The following is a 25871-nucleotide window of genomic DNA, read 5'->3' as shown; positions in this document are numbered from 1 at the left end:
GAGTGCATGTTCTGCCATGGAGGCGAGCAACTACGCAGCTGCTTAAATCACATTTCTTCTTTCGTCCCTCCTGCTGTGCATAACACAAGTATCTTCTCTGTTCATTATCACCCTCCAATTATTGTACGTGCATTCACACGGCAGCTTAGTCCTGCTGTAACCCTGCGTTCATTCTCCCTCTAAAGAACGGCTGACTCCAAATCTCACATGGACTATTATATTCCCTCGTCTTAGTCGTTATTCTTTGCCTTGTTGACAGGGACAAGGCACCGGGGCAGAGAGAATGTGACTACTCCATCGACAACATCAATAGGTGTATCCGGGACATCGAGCATGCCTCGCTAGCCGCTGTGGGCCAGACCTTGCCCTGCAGAGACGACATCTCGATGGAAGTGAGTTCAGAGACGCCGCCTGCAGAGAAAGCACTCCATCTTGACTGCTTTTTCTTTTAATGTTCCGAGTTGTACTATAATTCTCTTCTGACACATCCCGCCAGGCTCTCCAAGACCAGCTGACATCCTCGGTGCAGGAGATTGGTCACCTGATTGATCCCATCACCACGGCAGCGCGAGGTGAAGCCGCCCAGCTTGGCCACAAGGTACCAGTCCGCGTATATTCCTTCATCCCTCCAGTCTTTAGAGGCTTTACAAGAGAGCCCCTGTTTATGCTGCTGATGAGTGAGTTCTGCCTCAGACCGTTCTGGTAAAAACCCATTTCTTACCCCCAGGTAACCCAACTAGCCACTTACTTTGAGCCCCTCATTGTGGCGTCTGTGGGCCTGGCCTCTAAGCTCCATGACCACCAGCAGCAGATGACCATACTGGACCAGACAAAGACCCTGTCTGAGTCAGCCCTGCAGATGCTTTATGCTGCCAAGGAGGGAGGGGGAAACCCAAAGGTATACACAGAATTGACCAATTATGCTTTTTAGTAGCAATTGAATTCCAGAAGAATGCTTACTGTAGCATGACCATACAGCTGTCTCACACTGTGTCATTGAGTATTGTTTTGTGCATAGTGTCTGTCACTTCATTGCACCACTTTGCCTCAACTCAGTGATCTCACTGTCATCTCCGCACGTGTGGAACGGCATGTACTGTGGTTCTTATACCAGCTGTGTGTGTGTTGTGCATTTATTGCATTTGGAGATATGCTTCCGATTCTGACGGTTGGCTGAATCCTCAGGCTTGCCACACCCACGACGCCATCTCTGAGGCTTCCCAGCTGATGAAGGAGGCTGTGGATGACATCATGGTGACTTTGAACGAAGCAGCTAGCGAGGGGGGCATGGTTGGAGGAATGGTGGAGTCCATCGCTGAGTCCTTAGGCAGGGTGAGTTAGGGTGTGTGTGTGTGCACATTTGCATGCATGTGTGTGTACATGCATATGTATTGCCAAAGAAATGTGTGTGTGATGCAGTCATTTTGCACTCTAGCTCTAAAGCCTTGTTAAGAGTAGACCAAAGATTCACGACGAGCCGAGTTGAATCTTGAAAATCACAGTTTTGGGAATTCTGTTGCAAGTGGTCGCAACATTATTAAACTGGACGGTCCACATCAGAAGTGACAAGCTGAGACCGAGGAGATTTTTTAAGCACTTTATAAGCAATTAAGCAATTTATTTTCTATGGAATCCTGCGCAAGAGATTGTGGGATTGACAGCAGAGCAGACCCAGAGCAGGTGAGGAGAGGGTCAAATCGTTCAAAGTTCAAGTTAATTTCACTGGGTGGTGGGCAATCGCATTGTTGAATGTGACAGGAACCATGTGGCAACTATTTCTTCAGTTCAATGAGGAAATTGTATTGATTGATTGATTTTATTTAGTAAGACATGAGAATCACTGTACATGGAAGTACAAATTCACAATACAAGGTCTACTAAACTGGAAGACTCATTAAGCACTTGGCTTGTTTAAGATGAGAACCCCATGATGTATGCACATCTTATCTAGACCTGTTTAAGGCCAGGTGCTCGATAACAAGGCAAAGAACATTAAAATGTAAATCTGCACACTGGATTGTAGCTACTAAACAAATGTATTCAGAAGGCACGTTTGGACCGTTTAGGTCTTCATCAGGCAAATGGCCTGATGAAGACCTAAATGGTCGACCTAAACGGTCCAAAATGTGCCTTTTGAATACATTTGTTAGGGAGCTTCAACCATTGTGCGGATATTTAAACTTTTCTATAATCTATTTTGTGAGCAACACGCAACACCACTTGAGTTTGTCAGAAAGGAGACAAAGCTTATCATGGAGAAATGGAAGCTGAAGGTAATAATATAATAATACTCACAATTAATATTACCTTCAGCTCCCGTCGGGGAGCCATCTGTCAAAAAGTTCCATTCTTCCGTTTTGTATGACAACCTGTTTGTATTTTTAAACAAACCAGGAGCACTAACAATCTCTCTGAATTGATACAGAGAAAAACTAAAGAAACCATGGTGAAACATATTGGAGATCCCTGGTGGTGCTGTAAACATTTACAGCTTACATTTTAACGACATGCACCGAAACAGTTCCTGCTAACATGTAGGGATTTTCAGTTCTGGACGCTTATTACCCCCATCTTGACAGTCGTAAGACAAAGCATGCTGTCCCTTTAAGATTGATCCCAGGGTGAGTGTGCTGAAGTGCACGTCCTTCTAAGTGACATTCATTAGTCAAATAGATGACAAGTGTTAAGTCCTGTCAGCTGTCATTCAGCCTACTGGGTGACATGCCGATGTGCTGATGGTCCTGCAGATAATTGAAGGTGACGTGCACATCGTCCGATACTCATGCTGGGATCAGATATAACTCTCAGTTTCATTCTCCCCCTTTTCATACATTTTCGTTCATGTTGATGCTAAGGATAGCTTGTCAACCCACCCAAATCAAAATGGTGGCCAACTGCTTCCCATAAAACATGTTCACCGGAGTTATTAAAGCCTGGGTTGAAGACTGACGCTAGGGTTTTGACCTCCACAGTTGAATGAAGGAACTCCTCCCGAGCCGGCGGGCTCATTTGTGGACTACCAAACCACCATGGTGAAGTTCTCCAAGGCCATCGCCATTACCGCACAAGAGATGGTGAGTAGAACGGCTACACTGCACACCTTGATCTGTTTGTTCATCAAATTTTGTCAACATGGTTAATGAGCCCTGTGCTGATCGTGTACGCTCTGTGCTACCAGATGACAAAATCGGTGACCTGCCCGGAAGAGCTGGGTGGCCTTGCCTCGCAGGTGACAGTGGACTATGGACAGCTGGCTCACCAGGGACGTCTGGCAGCTGCCACCGCAGAACCAGAGGAGGTGAGAAAGCATGCTCTCAATGGCTTACGGGTGAAAACCAGTGAACCGGTTGTTAAAGTAAACTACAACATAATCACACTGCTAGCGCCATGCAGTGCCTCTGAAATTCCTGTCTGACAACATCAGCCAATAATATTTTTATTTTATTTTATCTCTTATTCTTTCAGAAAGTGCACTCTGATGTTTTCACACAGGCATCAGATATTTGGCAGTCTTTGAAAGAACGCATCTTCCTCAAGGCTGCTTTTTCGACAGCTCGAGATAAAAAAGGGATATACTATTCTCACCGCCTCCACCATCTATCGCACTCAGCACCCACATAGTCTGCGCTTAACCCATTAAGACCGGGAACGCATCTGTGTAATTTCATAGATTTCTTTGGCTATTCAAAAATAGCAGATATACAAGCTCACTCGGTCCCGCACTATGAGCTTGTATATCTGCAATTTTTGTTTTAATTGTGAAAATGTGTGCAAATCTTTGAATATATATGTTTTTTAAAGCGAACATCTTTTAACTTAATATTCTGGGGGATTCTACAAATGTCTTCTAAATCCTAACAGTATTTTTTTTTTTTTTATGTTGCTATAATATCAGTGGTTCTCAAACTTTTTTCATGTCAAGGACCACCCAAAATGTTGTTCCAGGGACCCCTCAGAGTCAGAACAGAAGCAAAGATTTGATTATAAAATGTTCTCTTTAAAAAACTGTATACATTAAAAGATTTGCAAAAATGTTCATTCAAAAAATTGCTGATCTACAAGCTCATAGCGCGGCACCGAGTGCCGCGCCATGAGCTTGTAGATCTGCAATTTTTGAATAGCCAAAGTATATAAATAATGGTCAAAGTGGTTACACAGATGCGTTCCCGGTCTGAATGGGTTAAAGGCTCGTCTGCGAATTGCAGAGGACGGCAGCATGTGTGAAAACATAGCCATAATAAGCGTACACGGCTCTTATCAATATCTTGTACATAACACACTGCTGGAAGCCCAGCTGGTTACCATAGCGACATTGTACCTCTACAAGGCTAAAAAGCTTATAGTGATGCTTATAATGAAGTGCCACCCACCCGTGAATCTCAGTCAGGAAATTAAAGGTGTAGTGCCACCATTGCTGGTGCTGGAAATCAGTTTTCCTTCCAACCCGGGGCTGATAATAAGAGGCTTGTTCGGCTCAGGACGTGATTGCCATTGTCTGGTGCATGGGCGCAGAGATAGGAGAATTACGTGCAGTTAACTCATTAAGACCGGGAACGCATCTGTGTAACCACTTAAACCATTATTTTATACTTTGGCTATTCAAAAATAGTAGATATACTGTACAACAAGCTCATAGCGCGGCACAGAGTGCTGTGGTACGAGCTTGTAGATCTGCTATTTTTGAAAAATCTTGAAAATGTGTGCAAATCTTTGAATATATATTTTATAAAGCGAACATTTTAACTCAAATCTTTGCTCCTGGGGGTCCCTGGAACAAAATATTTTGAGATGGGGGTCTTAGGCCAAATACATATCATTTTGTGTGGTCCTTAACATGAAAATGTTTGAGAACCACTGATGTTGCAACATCAACTGTTTTATAGAATCGGCCTCAGGTCTTAATGGGTTAACTGGTGACCGTCTGGCTGTGTCGTTCGTTGCAGGTGGCTTTCCAGATAAAGTTGCGGGTGCAGGAGCTGGGCCACGGCTGCATTTACCTGGTCCAGAAGGCTGGAGCGCTGCAGGTCAGCCCCACCGACAGCTTCTCCAAGAGGGAGCTCATTGAGTGTGTCCGCGCCGTTACAGAGAAGGTAAGCTGCTCGTAGCAGAAGAAACTGCCAGAGATTTCTCGGCAGCTTGCACACACACAGAAGCCCTTTCATGTTTTTTTTTATTCTACCAACTGCACCTGGCTGTCATATTAAGCATTCAGCATCAAACTTGTCTTCTCTGGTGTTTTTGAGGCAAAGTGAAAGCACAGCATCAAGTCAGCATCCGGAGGTATTTTGTGCTTTGCACTGCTTTTCAAATGAAGTGATGAAGGACACGTTGTAATACGTTTTTATCGCAGTCCCTCAATATTATGTCTCTGTGCAACTGCAAGTGTGGATTATTTTTTTTAAAGTGGTGCAGGTGACCACTTCTATGCCATCTAATTAACCACTTAATCACATAACAATTTCAAAATTATTTCAAAAATAGCCGATCTACAAGCTCTGCTGTTTTCGAGCCAGAGGATAAATGCCAATTTTGTGTTCAGTGTTTGTTTTTTTCTAAATTTTTCTTTTTTAGCTTATGCTTCAAGAGCAAATTTTCCTGATGACATGCGGGCAGTGGATATAGACCTGATGTCCCTGCTGTGACCCTGGTAATCACTGCTGCCACCGCTCACGCGTTAGATTCTCTCTGCTCGGCCGGCGCATGATTGGATTCAGGGCTCATATCAGACTTGAATAATTTGTGGCCTCATGCGTATGGATTTCTGAACCTTGCGCCTCACTGGAATGCACCTCTCCAGGGCTTTCTGTTTGTTTGTTGGGGTGGGATGGGCAGACGGGGGCGTGATTTTGCAGAGTCATACTCATTGGCCTAATGTGATTGCTTGTGCGGCAGAGGCAGAGTCTGGGCTAATGCCTGGTTTGCCCCGCCCTCTTCTGCCTGCTGCCAGTTCCCTGTCTCAAGACAAGCTTGCTCAGATCGCTCGGCATGATGTGAATATCCTCGTAGTCGAGTGGAAACCTTCTGTGTCCAAGACTGTTAATTGTCATGAAATGAAAATTTAAAACCTGCTCCAATCGATCTAATGGAGTTATGATATTTAGTCGCATGCGCTAATACTTTTCATTGGTTGGTGTCTCTATTTTGGGCATGTCAATATAGGAATGAAATGAATTTTTGGAAATGTTTTTAAAAAAATTTGAAAATAGCAGATCTACAAGCTCACAACTTGTTGTAAGTGCTTAAATCATTTGTCAAAATGTGTCAAACCCACAGAGACGTAAAGTGTGACCAATAGGATTTTGAAAATAATAATATATGGAGATACAAGGTTTCCATCCGACAATGACGATATAAAAGCTTTTATATTAGCGATGCTTGCCACTGACACGGTATTGAAAAAAGGAACAACTGTCATCGGCATCATGGAACATGCCAGATGGTGGCAGAACATTCCTGCCACCATCTTGCAGCTTTTGTTTGGGTTTGTACAAACAGTCAGTAGGTCTCAGCTGTCTGCATGTGGAACAGTAGTGGAAGAAGGAGTACTCAGATCTTTGACTTACTTTGTTAAGTAGGGATGGGAATTGATTTTATTCATACCAATGCCATTATTCTTTTTGCCCTTATTGATAAATTAATATTATATGGATATGGATCATGAGGCTAGGTTTTTGGATATCATAATATCATGATATTGTGTCTTTTCCTGATGTAATTGTATGAACTTATCTGACTGTTCTAGCTGTTCTATTATGTCATCAAAATCTAATCAGACAGAGATTTGGTGCAATTATAGTTAGATGGCCTAGCCCTAATTTGAACATGTCAAAATAAATTACTTTTCCTTTTCAGAGAAAAAATTTGTTCATCACTTTAATATTGAAGCTGGTAGAGCTCATTTTAATGATTTTATATCCTGCTGGGTATCTTAACCTACCAAAATATATAATAATTTATTAGGTGATTCATAATTTGAACTACAAATCTGAATCTGCAAAGTAACTAGTAACTAAATATGTAAAATAAATGTAGTGGAGTAATAAAAGTACAATATTTCCCTCTGAAATATAGTAGAAGTATAACGTAGCATGAAATGGAAATACTCAAATGATGTACAGGAACCTCTATACTTAAGTATAGTACTTGACATTCTACCAGTCATGTGGCACGCTGTGCTCTGCTCTTCTTCCAGGTGTCCTTGGTGCTGTCAGCACTTCAGGCGGGGAATAAAGGCACCCAGGCCTGCATCACAGCCGCCAGCGCTGTCTCTGGCATCATCGCCGACCTGGACACCACCATCATGTTTGCCTCTGCTGGAACACTCACCCGAGAGAATGAGGAGTCCTTTGCCGATCACAGGTGCAATGACCTTGCCACAACTACGAAACTGTTTCTCAACGTGGGGTCCTCGAAGGGGGTCCAAGGGGTCCCCCAGCTAAATGGTTGATTGTTAGGAACCAAATGGACCCATATGGGTCTGAAAACAGTTACCTTTAACTGGAAAGCAGTCCGACTACAAATGTAGTCCATATGCGCATACATACTGTATACAGTAGCAATGTGTTAGAATAATATGCCAATTCATTTTTGTTTTAGATTAAATTCAATACTTTTTACATTATGCTATTATTGATGAAATGATACATGACAAATAGTTCAGCACAAAAGATATTACCTAGCAGAGAGCTAGGTAAAATCTTTGTTAACTAGCCCTTACCCACACTCAATCCAGTCCAAAATCGACCACTTTTTGACCACAGTTTCAGTAATGTTTTTTTTTTGCATAGGCATGACCATCTTATTTGTCATCTGTTTCACATTAAAGCTGAACATTGACACCCCTTTCGCAGAGTAGAACGATTGAAAAATTGCAGTTATTAAATAACCCTGCCTTCTGCTTAGCAAAGCAATGCTGCCAGTTGCTCGAGTGTGACTTTGGAGCAGACTGTGACTGAACAGCTTCCCCATCCCTCAGGGAGAGCATCTTGAAAACAGCCAAGGCACTGGTGGAAGATACCAAGCTGCTGGTGGCTGGAGCCGCATCCAGCCAGGACAGGCTGGCCCAGGCCGCCCAGTCTTCAGCCAAGACCATCACCCAGCTCACTGAGGTGGTCAAACTGGGAGCAACAAGCATGGGCTCCGAGGATCCCGAGACACAGGTGAACACGCTAACAGTAGTTTATGAACACGTTTATTAAAAATGTCTCAGTGGAAATTTCCTGTCCGATCCGCCAATACCCGGAATTCACTGTGAAGGCTTGGTTCACCAGCGGTTCTTGAGGTCTTTGCCCCCTAGTGGCAAAGGCCTTCTAGTCCCTAGAAGGGAGAATGGTTGTAGTTTTGAATATCAGCGCGACTGCGTTACTGCGTGCACAGTCTATGTTGCTCTCTTGCTGCAGCATCGAGCGAATGAGCGTTGATGAACTGACCATATATTGATCTTTATCACTTAACCAGCCTTTATTTACTCTTGATAAGGTGAGTGATAAATGGACAGAGAGGGTGATAACTGATTCCAGTCGATAACAATTATCAGCCCTTGGGCTGATACGACAGTACCTGACCAATCAACGCAAGCAAAGTGGTGGTGGATATGGTTGATATGGTCCTAGTTTTAAACTGGTGGTTTTGACCACATGTATATTAGTACGGTACTGTACTTCTTGTTTTCAGAATTGTATGTCCATCATTTAGATTTCTTCATCATTCAACCCTGTGCCTGTGCACCCATGAAGCTTTTATCCCTTTGTTACCAATATAAATTATTATCATCTAGAATTAGCCCTCTACAATGGATGTCCTCTATCATTCCACAGACACTGGGGTTAGATTCTCTTTGTAATTGCAGTCTGCCTCCTCTCTCTCCCCTGTGTGTAAGCCTCTATCTCTGCCCTCCTCTCACAAGTATCATGGCTCTAGGTGGGAGTGATAAGCTCCACACTGTTAAATCCTGTCCCCGGGGGTGCTGCTGATAAACCTATACTCGGGCTATTGTGCCGTATTGATTCCAGCTCCATGTCCCCAGGTGGTTCTGATAAACGCGGTGCGGGACGTGGCCAAGGCTCTGGCCGAGCTCATCGGCGCCACCAAGTGCGCAGCGGGCAAGCCGCCCGACGATCCGTCCATGTACCAACTGAAGAGCGCTGCCAAGGTAAAGAACTAGACGGTCTCAAATTGAAAGGATTATAACGTGCATGTTTTGTTACTGTGTTTATCACCTGGGGGTTTATTTTCTCATTGAGGTACAGTATATGATGTGGGGATGTGTGGGTGGTACTTCTGTCTTTGTAGGACAGCTACATGTTTGGCATGGCATCGTTCATGCAATATCTCACAAAGCACAAAGCACGGGATTGTCAAAAAGCAATGATGTGACAGTCCTTATCTGGGTGGTTTTAGCGTTCTCTCTTTCTGTCAGCTCTGTACAGGAGCTGCACTAGTGTGTCACTAAAGAAGGATGCTCTGTGTGTGTGACTGTGTGTGCCTTTCATATACTGTGTTGTGCATACTGTACCTGTAGTAGACAATGCAGTGCGTGCAGTGTGCATGTGGTGATTTGACTCTGCTTTGTATCCTTAGAGTTGAGCTGATGCTGTTAACTAAAGCTCAGCCAAACATTCCCTCTCTGTCCTTGTCCGTGGTCGTGACAACCCCCCGTCTCCATGGACGAATTGTCACATGAAACAGCTGCTTAGCGCTAAAAGCAGACACAGCCAGAAGCCAGACTTTTTTAATGTTTTGATCTTTACTTCCCACTATAATGGTCTTGATCAAGGCCGTTAATCTGCCTGCATCAAAGTATTAAGTTGATTTCAGATGTACAGTATAGCTCACATCAACAACTTCTTACCAGATCTTGTCTCTCCGTTACCCTTCTTGCACCCCCTCTGCCAATTTTCATTCCCCCCCAGCTGTCTTTCTTGTACGTCTAACTGTACCACAGGGCTTCTGATGGTGTCTCATATAAATGGAATTAGGCCCACCCATGAGCCCGGCTCATGTTGACAGATTGTTGCTTTTCCTCCAACATATGGTGACCTCCAAGTGGGACCCCCTCTCTCAAACTCCTGGTGCTCAAATCCCCCCCCCCCCCTTGACGCAATGTAGCCTTTACAAAATGCAGCACAGCACATCTGATTGTGATATCATGATTGTCAGTGGAGACAGTTCTCTCTCCCGCGTACCGCTTCAACGCTATAGTAGTAGCAATTCAAGGCCAGCCTCTGGTAACGTCGAAACACATCCTTCATCCCTCTGTTCTCCCCGGAGCGCTCGCTGATCTGGTTAATTTGATTGAACACAGCAACGCATTAAATAACCACCTTCTACCAACGTAGTCATTATTCATTGTAATAGAATCTGGACGGGGTTGGAGGAAGGGAAACAAGGCCAACTGTCTGAGGCGAAAGAGCTCCCCCTTGTGGTACGACGGCGAGTGTCATTCATGTCCCCCTGTGTTTGACAGGTCATGGTCACCAACGTGACGTCTCTGCTGAAGACGGTGAAGGCGGTGGAGGACGAGGCCACTCGCGGGACGAGGGCGCTGGAGGCCACCATCGAGTGCATCAAACAGGAGTTGACGGTAAGCGTGGCCGACAGGCCCGTTGTCATCATCACTCACGCCGATCCTATTGGGTGTCCGGGAAGGAGGGACGCGGTCAAACCAGCGCCTTCGATGCTATGCAGTGCTGGAGATGGTCCTTTTTTTACTGTTATCCTGCTGCTCTTATCAGTACAGGGATTGGGGAAAAGAGCCCCTTTTCTTTGTGATTTAATGCTATTCCTTATCAGTGGATCCTCCCAGCACCACATAAGGCTTAATCCCAGGGCTACAGCCAAAGACAAATAAAACACAGCCCACTTAACTCACAATTACACTGCCATCAATATCGAAGGGGCCTGTCCTCCTCGCTTGTTTCCCCTTAAGTCTGCTGTGTGCAGTCCATGTGGGTCACCTCAGTTCTTCATCGAGGAAGCTATAATCTATATCAGAGTAGCTGTGTTTCAGTCCAGCCTGTACCAAAGCACCTGTATCAGTGTACCTGTATCTCAGTCTGGAGTCAAGTACCTTTTATCAGCAGTATGATTCTATATCAAGGCAGCTGTGACTCAGTCCAGTGTGTACCAAAGTACCTTCAACGTGATTGTATATCGTCACTGTTGGGGGGGGGGAACCTTATGTCCGAAAGACCGAAACTGTTTCTTTTCAAGAAATGGAAAGAAGAACCTGTGTTTCAATGGATCCAATGTAGTTATTATTTAGTCACAAGCTCTTGCTGATGCTTTTCATTGGTTCAATATAAAACCCACAGACAGACATTACACTTTCACTTTCACTTAAAAAAACCAACATAATAATAATTAATAGCAAAAATAGCAGATCTGAGCTTGTAGATCGCCTATTTTTGTAGTATGGCAAAGTAGAGCATTCATTTACAGGGGAAAGAGTTTAAATATGGAAATACAAGGTTTCTGCCTGGCAGCGACAATATTAAAGGGATAGTTCACCCAAAAAATTGCTTTTTTTACTCACCCTATGGAGACTTAAATTCATGGATATTTTTTTGTTTTTGTTGCATTCCTAAGCCAATAATTTGATTGGTTTAGGAATGCAATCAAATTATTGGATTAGGAATGTGACAAAAACAAAAAAATCTCCATGAATTCAAGTCTCCATAGGGCGAGTAATCGATAGAAAAAAAGTCATTTTGGGGGTAAACTATCCCTTTAAGGTTTTGTGTCTTAGTCACAATGTGTACCAAAGTACCATCATCAGCAGTGTGAATGATTCATCCCGTCTGCCAGGTGTTCCGGTCCAAGGACATCCCCGAGAAGTCCACCACGCCAGAGGAGTTCATCCGCATGACAAAGGGCATCACCACGGCAACGGCAAAGGCGGTGGCGGCAGGCAACTCGGCCCAGCAGGAGGACGTGATTGTCACCGCCAACCTGAGCCGCAAAGCCATCACGGATATGCTGACCACCTGCAAGGTGCTAAGCCACAGCTGCCCACAGCCTAGCGAGAGGCCACACACACACACACACGCACACACGCACACACACACACACACACACACACACACACACACACACACACACACACACACACACACACACACACACACACACACACACACACACACACACACACACACATTGTATTACTATACTTGTGAGGACATCATTTTTGGATGGCGATTTTATGAATGCCAGTAGAGTTTTTTTTGTTGCGCTAACTCAAAGCCGAAAATAGCCGATCTACACTTGCAGCGCGACGCGTTGTGAGTTTGTAGTTCTGCTATTTCCGGTGTGCAACACCGGTGCGGAACTATGTTTAAATCAGGCAAAACTTCAACCCTAACCTCTAAATGTCTAATCCTAACCCTATATATATAACCAATTTTTTTCTCTTTTTTAACCATAAAACAACCATGTTTCTTGTGAGGATCTGGAAAATGTTTCTCATGTCTTTTAAAAATGTCTTTTAACAAATTCTACTATAATAGGGGGGATATTTGGCCCTTACAAGTATAGTAATACAAGTACACACACACACACACACACACACACACACACACACACACGCACACGCACACGCACACGCACACACACACACACACACACACACACACACACACACACACACACACACACACACACACACACATGGCTATGCACCAGAAAACTCCAGCCTGCCTGGGCGGAGATAGGGCAGCAGGGTATTGCTTACTTGGCCCACTCCCGCTGGTACTGTACTATCAGCAGGACTCACTCACTAACTTCTCAAAGTCAAGCATTAGTCTGAGCATTAGTCAGGGTGTCCTCCTCTTGGCAGCACTCCCCGCAAAGCAGAGAGAAAGAGGAGTTTCACAGATTTTTTTCTCATCAGGTATCTAAACAATTTATCTAAACATAATTTCGAATATGTTTAGATAACTTTTTTCCCCCTCTTGTTTCTATTTTCTTATTTTTTTGCTATTCAGTTTAAGTGTTTTTCTCTGTGATTTCAAACAAAGTACAATTCTTCTCTTCTGTTTTCCACATATTCGAAATAAACGTGTTCGTGGGTGGAAAGTTCAAACGAGTGACGACTGGGGACGGATTTGACCATGTTGCAACATTTGACGTGAGGGGATGATGTCATTAATTATGATTCTGTCCCTATCAGATCCGGTACGCAACTCGAACGGCGGTGAGTTGGCTGAAGCTGACATCACAACGTTCGGCATGGCCGCTCGCTCACCCACGGCTTCCTCGCGGGTGCCCGCATGGCTCAAGTCCGCTTCAGACGGCACGCCTCCGTTGTTTTAAAGCCATTAAGACCGGGAACACATCTGTGTAATTTTAAGATTTCTTTGGCTATTCAAAAATTGCAGATATACAAGGTCATAGCGCTATGAGCTTGTGGATCTGCTATTTTTTTTTTAATCGTGAAAAATGTGTGCAAATCTTAAAATATATGTATTTTAAAGCGAGCATTTGTAAAATATTTTGTTCCAGGGACCTCCAGAAGCAACGATTTCAGTTCAAAATGTTCGCTTTAAAAAATATAATTCTCAAAGATTTGCAAACATTTTCACGATTTTTGAAAAATAGCAGATCTACAGCTATGAGCTTGTAGATCTGCTATTTTTCAAAAATAGCCAAAGTATAAAATAATGGTTATAGCTCAAATCTAAAATGACACAGATGTGTTCCCGGATGAACGGGTTAACTGGCTTTTAGCGGAGTCTTTGAGAACGGCACTTCCGCATTCCAGTGTAGGCGGGATTATCGGAACGTTGTAAAAGGGCGTGATGTGACGTCAAGTGTTGCAGTATGGTCAGATGTTGTCCCAAGCCCTCACTATAGTACTACTTGAGAGTGAGAATTATGTTGGTCACTGCACTAAGTGAAAAATGTGATTCTTGATTCTTGACATGCCCGTGGTGGAGTCTTCTCCTCTCCAAATGTACCATACTGTACCTGAATGGTGTTGTTTCCCTCCCAGCAAGCAGCATGCCACCCAGAGGTGAGTGAGGAGGTGAGGACCAAGGCCCTCCAATATGGCTGTGAGTGTACCATTGGATACATCAACCTGCTGGAGCAAGTGCTAGAGGTCAGCTGTGTGTGTGTGTGTGTGTGTGTGTGTGTGTGTGTGTGTGTGTGTGTGTGTGTGTGTGTGTGTGTGTGTGTGTGTGTGTGTGTGTGTGTGTGTGTGTGTGTGTGTGTGTGTGTGTGTGTGTGTGTGTGTGTGTGTGTGTGTGTGTGTGTGTGTGTGTGTGTGTTCTGTCTCTTATACAACTCTTGAAGACTTTGGCTACTCAGAGTTATCTATTATGTACCATCAATTAATGACCATACCGGCCCAGACGGCTGGCGTAGCTGTCTGGGCACCTAGGCTGCTAATGCTAATGACAGCGTGTCAGGTTCGAATCCCGATCCCGACAACCTTTGCTGCGTGTCACTCCCCATCTCTCTCTCCCCATTTCCTGTCAGTCTACTGTATACTATCAAATAAAGGCAGAAAACCCCCCCAAAATATATATATATTCTTTTTAATGACCACACCAGCCCATATAGATTATGACCTACGATATACTTGACAATACTGCTCTGCTGACCATTTTCCAAATTATAAGGATTTGTTTTCGATTTCACCAGATTTAGCTATTTTTCCAATTCAAACTTTCAGATGATAAAAATTCTCTGCGTCTTCGGCTGATAATTCTGTCGGCATAATGGATATTTCAGCTAGACTAATTAATCCATGCTTTCAAACGCATCAAAATGCAGAGATAACCTAACTTTGATAAAAATGATAACAAAATAATTTTCATTATGTGGGAATGAGTGGGATTACCTATCTCATGCCTGTTTCAAGGCTCTCGCAGTTGGTTTTCATATCGTAATGGAATGAATGGAATCCAATGGCTTCCTCGAGAAAAAACAAGTGTATGACAGGGGAAAATAATACTTTGTCTCTGTTGAAAATAACCTTCATAGTATACAGCAGTGGTTCCCAAACGTTTTAGCTCAAGACCCAAAGGAGAAATTAGATGTTTGCCCGGGACCCAAACTAGTAAAAATAGCAGATCTACAAGCTTTATTTTTGTGTATATATTTCTTTTTTATGTAGGAAACGAAAAAAAGGGGATATTTACTTGCGAACCGTAAAAATGTATCCGTGGTATGCAGTACAGTATGTTGAGGCGCACATGTATGCATCCATGCCATGTGTGACTTTGTCTCCTGTGTTTTCAGGTGCTCCAAAAGCCCACCGCAGAGCAGAAGCACCATCTGACTGGCCACTCCAAGCATGTAGCAGCGTGTGTGACAGAACTCATCCAGACAGCGGAGGCCATGAAGGGTGAGGCCACACACACTGACAGCGACACCCGGCCCATATACACACACACAGTCCTGCAGCACTCTGACAGTTACACCCCATACACACTTAACCACCTCATTTCAAAAATGGGAAAACCACAAGGGCACCACAAGTGTCGAGGAATGTGTATGCTGCGTTCAGATTTTGAGAATTCCCTTGAAAATCAGCTCAGTAAAAAAAAAAACACAAAAAAACCCCACAGATGACATGAATTATAGAGATGTTAGAGATTCAGATTCAGATTCAGATTCAGATTCCTTTATTTACCATTGTGTAATACACATAGGAATTTGTTTTGGCAATGCATGATTGTGTTTCAATCTTTTTTCACATATAACATAAATAACAACAAACACAAAACAACACCGTGCAAGAAAATAGATAATATAAAGTGCTATAGTGGACAGTAGTGCAATGTCATTGCCAGTGTCAGGTTTCAGGTTTCAGTGACCCTTGGGGGCGGGGGAGAAGGGAAGCCAGACTCATTGAGCAGCCTGGCAGCTGAGGGGAAGAAGCTTAGTCTGTGGCGTGCTGTGGTGGCCTTCAGCAGCCGCATCCTTCTCCCAGAGGGAAGCAGGGTGAGGAGGCCGTGGCCAGGGTGGGAGGGGTCAGCCATGATCTTTCTTGCCCTCCTCAGCGCCCTGGAGTCGTGCAGGGACTTGAGGGAGGGCAGGGGACAGCCAATCACCCTCTCTGCGGAACGGATCACCCGCTGCAGCTTGACGAGATCTTTTGCAGCTGCAGCGGGGAACCAGGTGATGATGGAGTGGGTGAGGATGGACTCGATGATGGCCGTATAAAAACGGGTCATCATAGCCCTCGACAGTCTGTACTTCCTCAGCTGCCTGAGGAAGAACAGTCTCTGCTGTGCCTTTTTCAGAAGGGTCATGATGTTCAGTTCCCACTTCAGGTCCTGGGAGATGGTAATGCCCAGGAACTTAAAGGACTCAACAGAGTTCACCAGGGTGCCTCCCAGCATGATGGGAGGGGGAGGGGCTGCTTTCCTCCGGAAATCCACCACCGTCTCCACTGTCTTTTGGGCATTTAGCTCCAGATTGTTGCTGCTGCACCAACTACGCAGCCGCTCGATCTCCCTCCTGTAGGCTGACTCGTCCTCCTTGGAGATCAGGCCCACCAAGGTGGTGTCGTCGGCAAACTTGAGGAGCTTGACCGACGGGTGGAGGGAAACACAGCTGTTGGTGTACAGGGAGAACAGTAGAGGGGACAGGACACAGCCCTGCGGGGAACCGGTGCTGGTGGACCTGGAGCTGGAAATGCTCTTCCCCAGCTTCACACGCTGAGACCTGTTGGTAAGAAAATCCGTAATCCACCTGCAGGTGGAGGCAGGCACTTGCAGCAGGGACAGCTGGTGCTCCAGGATGGATGGTTGGATAGTGTTGAAGGCCGAACTGAAGTCGACAAACAGGATCCTGGCATAGTTGCCGGCAGAGTCCAGATGGTGTAGGGCGTAGTGCAGAGCCATGTTCACGGCGTCCTCCGTGGATCGATTTGCTCTGTACGCGAACTGCAACGGGTCCAGCACAGGATCGGTGATGCGCTTCAGATGAGCCAGGACAAGGCGCTCCAGTACCTTCATGACCACAGAGGTCAGGGCGACGGGTCTGTAGTCATTTAGGCCTGTGACCTTGGCCTTCTTGGGGACGGGGATGATGGTTGAGGCCTTGAAGCATGCTGGGACATGACACAGCTCCAGTGAGGCGTTGAAGATGTTGGTGAACACCGGGGCGAGCTGGTCAGCGCAGTGCTTCAGGACGGAGGGGGAGACAGAATCCGGGCCGGGCGCCTTCCGGGGGTTCTGGCTCCCGAACAGCAGTTTCACCTCTCTCTCCGAGACAGAGAGAGGGGGTGGGGGGGGGGGAGGAGGGGGGCCCACTAGGGTACGGAGGTAGTGGTTGTGGCTGGGGGGGTGGAGGGAGAGGGCGGGAGGGAACCTCTCTTTCAAATCTGCAGTAGAACTCATTGAGCTCGTTCGCCAGGGGGAGATTATCGGGCGCTTGTGGCGACTTTGGTTTATAGTTAGTGATGGTCTTGAGGCCTTTCCAGACCGAGGAGGAGTTCCCCTCAGAGAGCTGTTGCTGCAGCTTCTCTGAAAAGCGATGTTTCGCCTCCCTCACTGCTTTGGCAAACCCGTACTTTGCTTGCCTGAACAAAGCCACGTCACCGCTGCGCCTGGCCACCTCCTTCTCTGACCTCAGCCTCCTGAGATGGGCTGAAAACCAGGGCTTGTCGTTGTTGTAGATCTTCCTGAAGCGGAGAGGAACGCAAACTTCCTCACCGAGGCTGATGAATGATGTCACAGTGTCCGTGTATTCATCCAGACTGTTTCCAGCCTCAGGCCCCGCCCACTCAACAAGGTCCTGGTCACAGCCCGCATTCTCCAGCCAGGCACAGAGTCTCTCCTTTGCCTCACTGGACCACACTCTGAAACTCCGCACTACAGGTTTTGATATTTTTAATCTCTGCCTGTAGCGAGGGATCAGATGGATGAGATGGTGATCTCCTTTGCCCAGTGCAGCCCGGGGGACAGAATGGTATGCCTGCCGAATAGTGCAATAACAGTGATCAAGAGTGTTCATTTCCCTTGTAGCGCATGTGACTTGCTGTCTGTATTTGGGGAGAGCCCGGCTAAGATGAGCCTGGTTAAAGTCCCCAAGCACCACAGCCAAACTGTCCGGGTATTTGCGCTCCGCCCCCGACAGCTGTTCGGTCAGTGTGTCCACAGCTGTGGTGACGTCAGCATCCGGAGGAATGTAAACACACACGAGGATGAACGCATTAAACTCACGGGGGGAATAGAATGGGCGACAGAGTATGAAAAGAGACTCAATGTTAATAGAACAGTATTGTTGCAACACTGTCACATCGGAACACCAGCAATTGTTTACAAAGAACATTAATCCACCTCCACGCGACTTCCCTACCGCCTCGAAGTCTCTGTCTGCACGAAACGCGGAGAAACCCTCTAGCTGTACAGCCCCGTCTGGGACTGTCGGCTTCAAATGCGTCTCCACAAACGCGAAAACAGCCGTGGATTGGAAGTCATTGTCCTTCGAAACTAGCAGCCGAAGTTCATCCATTTTATTTGGTAGGGAGTTCACGTTGCCAAGGAATATACCTGGGAGTGGTGGACGCGATCCTCTCCGCCGTAGGCGAACCAAACAACCTCCTCTCTTCCCCCGTTGTCTTTTGGTCCAACGCACCGCAGCGGTAAAGAACGCTGTCCCCCTCACCAGAATATCCAATATGTCCGTGGAACGGGTGAGTAATGTTGGAAAAATGTCCGGTGGGGTAGAAGACCCAATGTGCAGCAACTCTTCTTTAGTGTAAGAAGGTTCACAGGACACGTAAACAAAACTTAACAGACAGAACACCACACACGTCATTGCCATAGCAGCCCTGGGCGGCGCCATCTTCTCTTCGTTGTGTGAGATTAAGTATAGATGCCCTAATCCTCTTGTGCAGGGAACATATTAATAATATTACCGAGTCAAGCCACCTAACCTGTCTGCACCTCTAGATAATACTGTGTATAAGTTGTGAAAATTGCTTTGGAATGTTGAAATCGCACAGGAGAGTAATTGCAGAGAAAATTGTTTGCCAAATTGAGCTCTGCAGAGTGGTTATGACACAAAGTTACTGGAGTGTTGCCACCAGATGCCATATCTCTGACAGGAGTAATAGATTGTGTTTGGGTGAGAATTAGATTTCAGCGTGTAGCCCAAGACCCAACGGGGCTATCCACTTCACCTCTCTAATGTTCCTTTGCTCTCTCTCTCGCTCTCTCTCTCTCTTTTCTTTCCTTTCCTTGTTTTTCCTTGCCTCAGATGGAGGTAAGTGGAATATAGTGTGTTTTGTTCCTGCAGATCACCTTTCATGCACTCAGAAGGGGGAAAGGGGACTAGGGGGGGGGCGGAGGGGTGTAGAGCAGATTTCCCCTGGGCTGAAGATAATCTACCAAAACATCATTCCATCTGCTTCCCCAAGCTGTTCCCAAACAACTCCATTTTATGGCCACTTTAAAACCTATAAAAAGACAATGATCCATCAAATGTGCATTTGTTCTCTTAGCCCATCTTATTTAACTTAGAGGCATTCGTGTAGCCCCTGAGTAGCCCGATTGCAACTTTGGAATTAGATCGAGCTGGTGAACTCTTGTTACAGTTCAGAGAGGTCGAGTTGCACCACCATTATGCATGTCTGGATTTCATTATTGAATAGCAAACAAAAACGTTAGACTGTAGTATGTTTTGACATGTTTTGTGACATGTTTTGTGACATTGTTTGACAGCCGACAATCGGTGTGTTTCGTAATGACAAAAAGACTTAGACTTGGGTTAGATTTAGTGGTGCTTTTGTAGTCTGTTCTTATAAAGTGTATGATGATCTGTTTTGTTTTGTTTTTTCAGGTTCAGAATGGGTGGACCCCGAAGACCCCACCGTCATCGCAGAGACTGAACTCCTAGGGGCCGCAGCCTCCATCGAAGCTGCAGCCAAGAAACTAGAGCAGCTGAAACCCAGGGCCAAACCGAAGGTATTAGCCCCCTCCCAGTGCTCGCCTTCCCTGCTGCTGCCTTTCCCATTTGGTCCACATTAATCAGCAGGAAGGGCAACATGGACCAGAGGAAGGAAGAGGTGACTGTGACTTTGAAGTGGAGTCATCTTTTCCATTGACTCGGCAGATATCTTGACGTCTTTCAAATTAAAACAAAAAGGGCTTTTGTTATTTTGACTCGGACAGAGAGCTTTGTTGAACTAACTCCTGATGCCGAATCAGAACATTCATTTAGGGCGTAATCTACAGTAGTGCTCTTTGGGAGAGTATTTTGAGTTATGTTGCCAGGAGACGCAATTACATCGCCTGGTCCTGAAGCTTGTGTTGGATCAAGTTCAAATGTGTGATGAACTCTTCGTGGCCCTTATTGAAGGAGGGGTCATCTGTCTTATTGAACCTATTTCCTTTGTTTTATTGCAGCATTCCTCTTTTCTAAGCTGAACCCAGAGAGCCTGTTATTCCACAATCCCATAAGGTTCCGTTACGCAAAAAATAACAAAAATTGGCAGAAAAGATTCAAACAAAACACCATACTGTACATGATAGTTGCCGTTACTTGATGAGACAGAAGTTGCCTAGCTTTGTGCAAAGGCTCTCTATAACATGTGGTGAAGTTAGTGGTGTGTTGACTGCACAATTGTATTGTTTGTTTTACCTGTGTTTGGAGACTGGATAGCTAAATCCCAATGTCTTTCCCTGTGCCTTGAGTGCTTTAACCCCTTGTCTCATATACCTCCTCTAGTACTGTACTGTACATACTGCTTGTGAGTTCACTTACACTCCTCTCTCTGTCTGTCTGTCTGTCTGTCTGTCTGTCTGTCTGTCTGTCTGTTACAAAACAACAGTATCCAGGAGCTTCCATTTTTCATGGAGGAACTGTGTCAAAGTCTGTGTCATGCCATAATTGCATATTTATATACTGCACTTATGAGGCACTTATTATTATTATCAATATTATTATTTATGTCTTTTATTCAAAAAACATTATGAGGGAGGCTTACTAAGGCTGGCTAAAGACTTTCTGGATGTCTGTGTCTCCCTCTAGTGCTATGTCTGAATATTGCTTCCAGTTCTACTACAAGGCAATTAGTAAGTAAATAATGGAAATAAGTTTTATATAGCACATTCTGAACATTAAGTTACCATGTGCTTTAATCAATGTATTAATTTTAACAAAGAAACAAATAAATAAATAAACATAGAGGAAACATCCAAATGAATGCACAATGCACACATTGAGAGATGAGTTTATTTTTTTACGTAATTCTGGTGGCCATTATAGCAAAGGCCTGATCACATTTCAACACTTGTCTGAACTCGTAAAAGGTACAGGGGTTCAGCGCATCAAATATCTGTAACTAAAACTCCTTTTGTTCTCCCTTCTTCCTCCTTATTCTTCCTCCATAATTCCTTCTCCATGCGTCCTCTCCTTCCTGTTTGCCCTCGACCCGGCAGAGGGAGTGTCTCTCCTGTTCTGCAGCCCCAGCATGTACCCCCCCACTCAATTCTCTGACCGTTGTAGACCTGGAAGCCGTCTCTGCAGGGCTCTGTCTGATATGTTTGATATATTAGGTTGTTATTCAGTCCAACTATATATCAAACATATTCCTACAGTGTCCCGCCCTGTCTCCAGCCACGTGTGCCTTAAATGTTAATGGAGATCGGTGGTCAATGATCTGTCGTTGACTGAGGCAGAGATGGCCATTTTGTAAAACATCCCCATGAGCTAATGTTGTTGTTGTTGATCTTCATAGGGCTTCTGTTTGACAGTGTGGTGATGCTCTAGCAGTTATACATTTGCATTGTTTTGTGCGTTAACCGAAACCTAAAGTCTAAACTGATGCGTGGTTGTGCTTTCAGCAGGCAGATGAGTCACTGGATTTTGAGGAGCAGATCCTAGAAGCAGCAAAGGCCATTGCTGCCGCGACCAGCGCTTTGGTGAAGTCTGCATCAGCCGCTCAGAGAGAGCTGGTGGCACAAGGCAAGGTCAGTGAACACCCACTCAGACGCTCACATCCCACAAACAAGAGAGAGTAGCGAGCTAATAAACCATGTCTTTTCAACCTCTGCCCTCCAGGTTGGAGCCAACCTTGCTAATGCAGTGGATGACGGCCAGTGGTCACACGGCCTCATATCAGCTGTGAGTTATTCTGAGTAACAAATACTAGGTCTTAAGTGCATGTTGAGTTGAGCCTGTACTCAGGTTTCTTTTACCTGACTCATCCCTTCAGGCACGTATGGTTGCAGCAGCCACCAGTAACTTGTGTGAGGCGGCCAACGCGTCGGTCCAGGGCCATGCTAGCGAGGAGAAGCTCATCTCCTCGGCCAAGCAGGTAGCAGCGTCCACAGCTCAGCTCCTTGTGGCCTGTAAGGTGAAGGCTGACCAGGATTCTGAGGCTATGCGGAGGCTACAGGTAACCACATCGATCTTGAAACTGCTGTTTCATTGACACACTTAACCACTTGAACCCTATATATACTTGTTGTTGACTGTCCCCCCCCCTCCTTTTTCCCTTTACACCAAATCTCTTCACCAAAAATTGCCGATCTACAAGCTCACAACACGTTGCAAATCGATGCGTTGTGAGCTTATAGATATGCTATTTTTGCAGAATGTTCGTCCCCAGAATAGGGACGCTAGGGTTCATATTAACTGTTTACAAATGCAACATAGCGCTATCTTTGACTCTTCCTCTCACTACAGGCGGCTGGCAACGCAGTGAAGCGGGCTTCAGACAACCTGGTGAAGGCAGCGCAGAAAGCAGCATTTGACAAGGCAGATGATGACAGTGTGGTGGTCAAGACCAGATTTGTTGGCGGCATAGCGCAGGTAAGGCAATAGAGTCACAGAATATTGGCGTCAAAGCAGAAATCTTGCACTCGAGGGTGGTGCAGGGGTAAAGTATCTGTCCACCACCACAGAGTCGAGGGGTTCGAATCCAACGTGGTGCATCCATCTTGCCAAGCGTCTATAATATTAATACAGTTGGCCCCGTCTTTGGTGCAAGGAAGCTGGGCGGGGAGGGTGTTTCTTTGTCGTAGCACATACTCCTATGAGCTGGGGCGGTGCCTGTTAGCGAGGGGTGTTGAACAGAAGGACGGTGGGGGCTTCTCAGTGGCAGGTGAGCCAGTTGTGTACAATGCAGTGGCAGCGCAGAAATGTGCAGCGAGGAATTAATTGGCATAGCGACTAAATTGAGAGAAAGAAATGGTTACAAACAAAAGGAGGGAAAAAATTAATCTCATTCCCCTTTTCACGTTTTAGCCTTTTTTTGCTCCCAGGGTGCCTCTAACCCTTCTTATGTTCAACTCCTGACATTACTGCTAGTTGAATGTCTTGGTCATTGCATCTGTACTGTAACTGATTGTGAAACGGCGGTGAGCCGCTGTGGACAAACAGCCCATCAGCTGTATTTCAGGGCTGTGGTTTACCAGGCATCCACAGCTGCATGCACATCGACTCTCTTGAAGGGTTTTCACATTCCTCCTTTAGACCGAACGACTTATCCACTTCCTTTTCATCCATGGCCAAACGGAATGTAATTGAAGAGTTGATGGCTACTTATTCAGGAAGCCTGGGGCCCCCTCTGCACAAAGCTTTAGTTTTCATCTGGAGTGGTTGAACCCGTGTGTGTGTCAGCATGTATATGTGTGAGAATAAATGCAAGTGTGTGTGAAGGTTGTACGTACACGCACACACACACACACACACACACACACACACACACACACACACAGATTTAGTTCGCACCCCTCCAGGGACATCTGTCGCAAAGCTAGTTTTTCCTAAGGCACTCATAGCCCACCCTCCCAAATCAAGAAAAATAAATACATGCTCACTCCATACTTACATTACTGAAATTCCATTTGTTGCCACAGACAAACTGTGCTGATTATAGGTTTTCAATAACCCGCTTTAAAGAAACCATGACTTGGAAAGTCTGTGAGAAGGAACGAGCCAAATCTCCAGTGTTCTGAATCTGATGGAAAGTGATTGTTTAGAGTTTGTATCCAGATGTTCCCAAACTATGGGGAAATCAGTCCTTATGAGCATTTTTGTGTTAACAAGATGTCATTACACTACAGTATACAGTATGTTCTCTCTCTATGTATTCTTCAAAGGGTATTCTGGTGGTCCTATTCGTCATTGGTCAAACTTCATTTGCATCTACTGTACCCAAATAGCACCAGTAAGGCCTATTGCTGGATTGCTGCATCTATCGATTATTTTCAGTTTTCCACTTTTTCTTTTATCGATTACTCTTGTGATTAATTGAATAGTCGAGAATATCAATGAATTGATTAGACTGATTAACCATTTAATCAAACAAATTTACTTTGTCGTACATCAATGTCACGCAAAAATAGTGAAAATAACCAATCTACAAGCTCACAACGCATCGCAACGCATCGCAACGCATCGCAACGCATCACATCACGTTGTTAGCTTGTAGATCTGTTTATGATTTTTTTTTTGTATCTGTTTGATCTAAAAAAATGATTTAATTATAATCAATTAATTTGATCAGTTCAATTAGCTATTGCACCCCTATTGCTGGAAGTTGTTTGACGAAGTATTCCTCTTCTCCTCCTCCTCCAGATTATTGCTGCCCAGGAGGAGATGCTGAGGAAGGAGCGAGAGCTGGAGGAGGCCAGGAAGAAGTTGGCTCAGATCAGGCAGCAGCAGTACAAGTTCTTGCCCACTGAACTGAGGGAAGACGAGGGCTGATTGGCTGAGCCAGCAGCACGTTGGGCATCTGATTGGACCGCTTCTCGTTACGGAGCGACATGGCCAATGCGCAATTGGCTGCTTTTTTTTGTTCCCCCTCATGTAACTGATGACTATACTCGCCACTTGATACAGGTCTGTTCGGCAAGAGGAACAAGTGCCTGTGCTCTCCAGTGTGTGTGTGTGTGTGTGTGTGTGTGTGTGTGTGTGTGTGTGTGTGTGTGTGCGCGCGCTCGTGCGTGTGTATATGTCAATATGTCAGACTTCGATAAAGAGAGGGTGGTTATAGCTGTCACTATAAGCAGAGGTAAGACTGTATATCTTAATGATCGTGATAGGTTATATGATATTAGGCATTACTGCTTTGTGAGTGTTACTCTACATAACAATCATGGATCAAAAGTGTTCTGAATGAAGAAAAGTTCCAAATACTTGTTGAATGTGACAACAAACGGCAGGTGTAGAGCAAATAGAAATGAGATGAGACAGAACTAACACGAGGGTCCCTAAGTTCTGTTCCACATCCAACACCCACCCATCGTAGCCAATCAAATGGCAGGACCTCTCGGCAGGACCGTCTTGCATGCACCATAATGGCTATATATACATATCAATGAAGCTACTAACCAATAGAGTAGTATTGTATTTTACTAATGTGAACATGAACTTGGGGTCTGCTGTTGAACTGGCAAACCTTTACCTGTGAGATTTGATGGAAATATATTGGGAGGGGGAAAGTTCAGCTTAAGACCAAACAGTGCGTTAATCTGATGGAAGCGGACGATAAAGCTGTAGTAGTCAATAATCCACGATGTAATATCCCATATGTGAATACAGTGATAACAGTCTGATGTCTAAAGAAACTGTCTGCTTTGAACCCAAGCCAGGTGAAATGTGGATTGGGCAAAGAACTAAGGTATATCTTTAAATCTTTCTTGTCCTTGAGAACACTGCCTTGTTACCCCTCTCCCCCCCCTGCCACCCCTCCTTCTCTCATGCACACTCCGAGCTGTGCGGGGAAACCTGTGTTTACATTGTTTGTTATGTTTGTTCTTTCTTGTCCGTGGTGTTTTAATTCCAGTCCTGCTGACGGTAGCCAGGATTTTGTTAAGGAGCCCCCACTGTTTCATTACTTACCGCCAGTCGCCGTTGGCTCATCACGGTAGGGACATTTTCACTTAGAGACGCCTATCTATAGC

At 45.2% G+C, this 25871-nt stretch overlaps 1 protein-coding gene across 3 annotated transcripts in view; it reads left to right on the top strand.

The window, feature by feature from the left end:
- Positions 1-24678, top strand: part of tln2b (talin 2b) — a 131626-nt gene extending 106948 nt beyond the window's left edge. Inside the window, exons 38-57 of one of the 3 annotated variants that reach the window (XM_080437393.1) lie at positions 260-392; positions 497-598; positions 728-898; positions 1186-1332; positions 2973-3074; positions 3179-3298; positions 4944-5090; positions 7193-7359; positions 7976-8159; positions 9026-9151; positions 10466-10582; positions 11806-11991; positions 13991-14098; positions 15244-15349; positions 19798-19922; positions 21807-21929; positions 22021-22083; positions 22175-22357; positions 22648-22773; positions 24544-24678. In XM_080437393.1, coding sequence (XP_080293519.1) covers positions 260-392; positions 497-598; positions 728-898; positions 1186-1332; positions 2973-3074; positions 3179-3298; positions 4944-5090; positions 7193-7359; positions 7976-8159; positions 9026-9151; positions 10466-10582; positions 11806-11991; positions 13991-14098; positions 15244-15349; positions 19798-19922; positions 21807-21929; positions 22021-22083; positions 22175-22357; positions 22648-22773; positions 24544-24672 — 2665 coding nt within the window. In that variant the 3' untranslated portion in view covers positions 24673-24678. Of the gene's footprint in view, positions 1-259; positions 393-496; positions 599-727; positions 899-1185; positions 1333-2972; positions 3075-3178; positions 3299-4943; positions 5091-7192; positions 7360-7975; positions 8160-9025; positions 9152-10465; positions 10583-11805; positions 11992-13990; positions 14099-15243; positions 15350-19797; positions 19923-21803; positions 21930-22020; positions 22084-22174; positions 22358-22647; positions 22774-24543 lie in introns of those variants that run through there. The other 2 variants (XM_080437392.1, XM_080437394.1) reach the window with 2 other exon arrangements.
- Positions 24679-25871: the final 1193 nt, after the last annotated feature.

Source organism: Gymnoscopelus braueri (assembly GCF_963280865.1).
Source record: "Gymnoscopelus braueri genome assembly, chromosome: 9".
Classification (NCBI taxonomy): domain Eukaryota; kingdom Metazoa; phylum Chordata; class Actinopteri; order Myctophiformes; family Myctophidae; genus Gymnoscopelus; species Gymnoscopelus braueri.
This window is presented reverse-complemented; position numbering and strand designations above follow the sequence as displayed.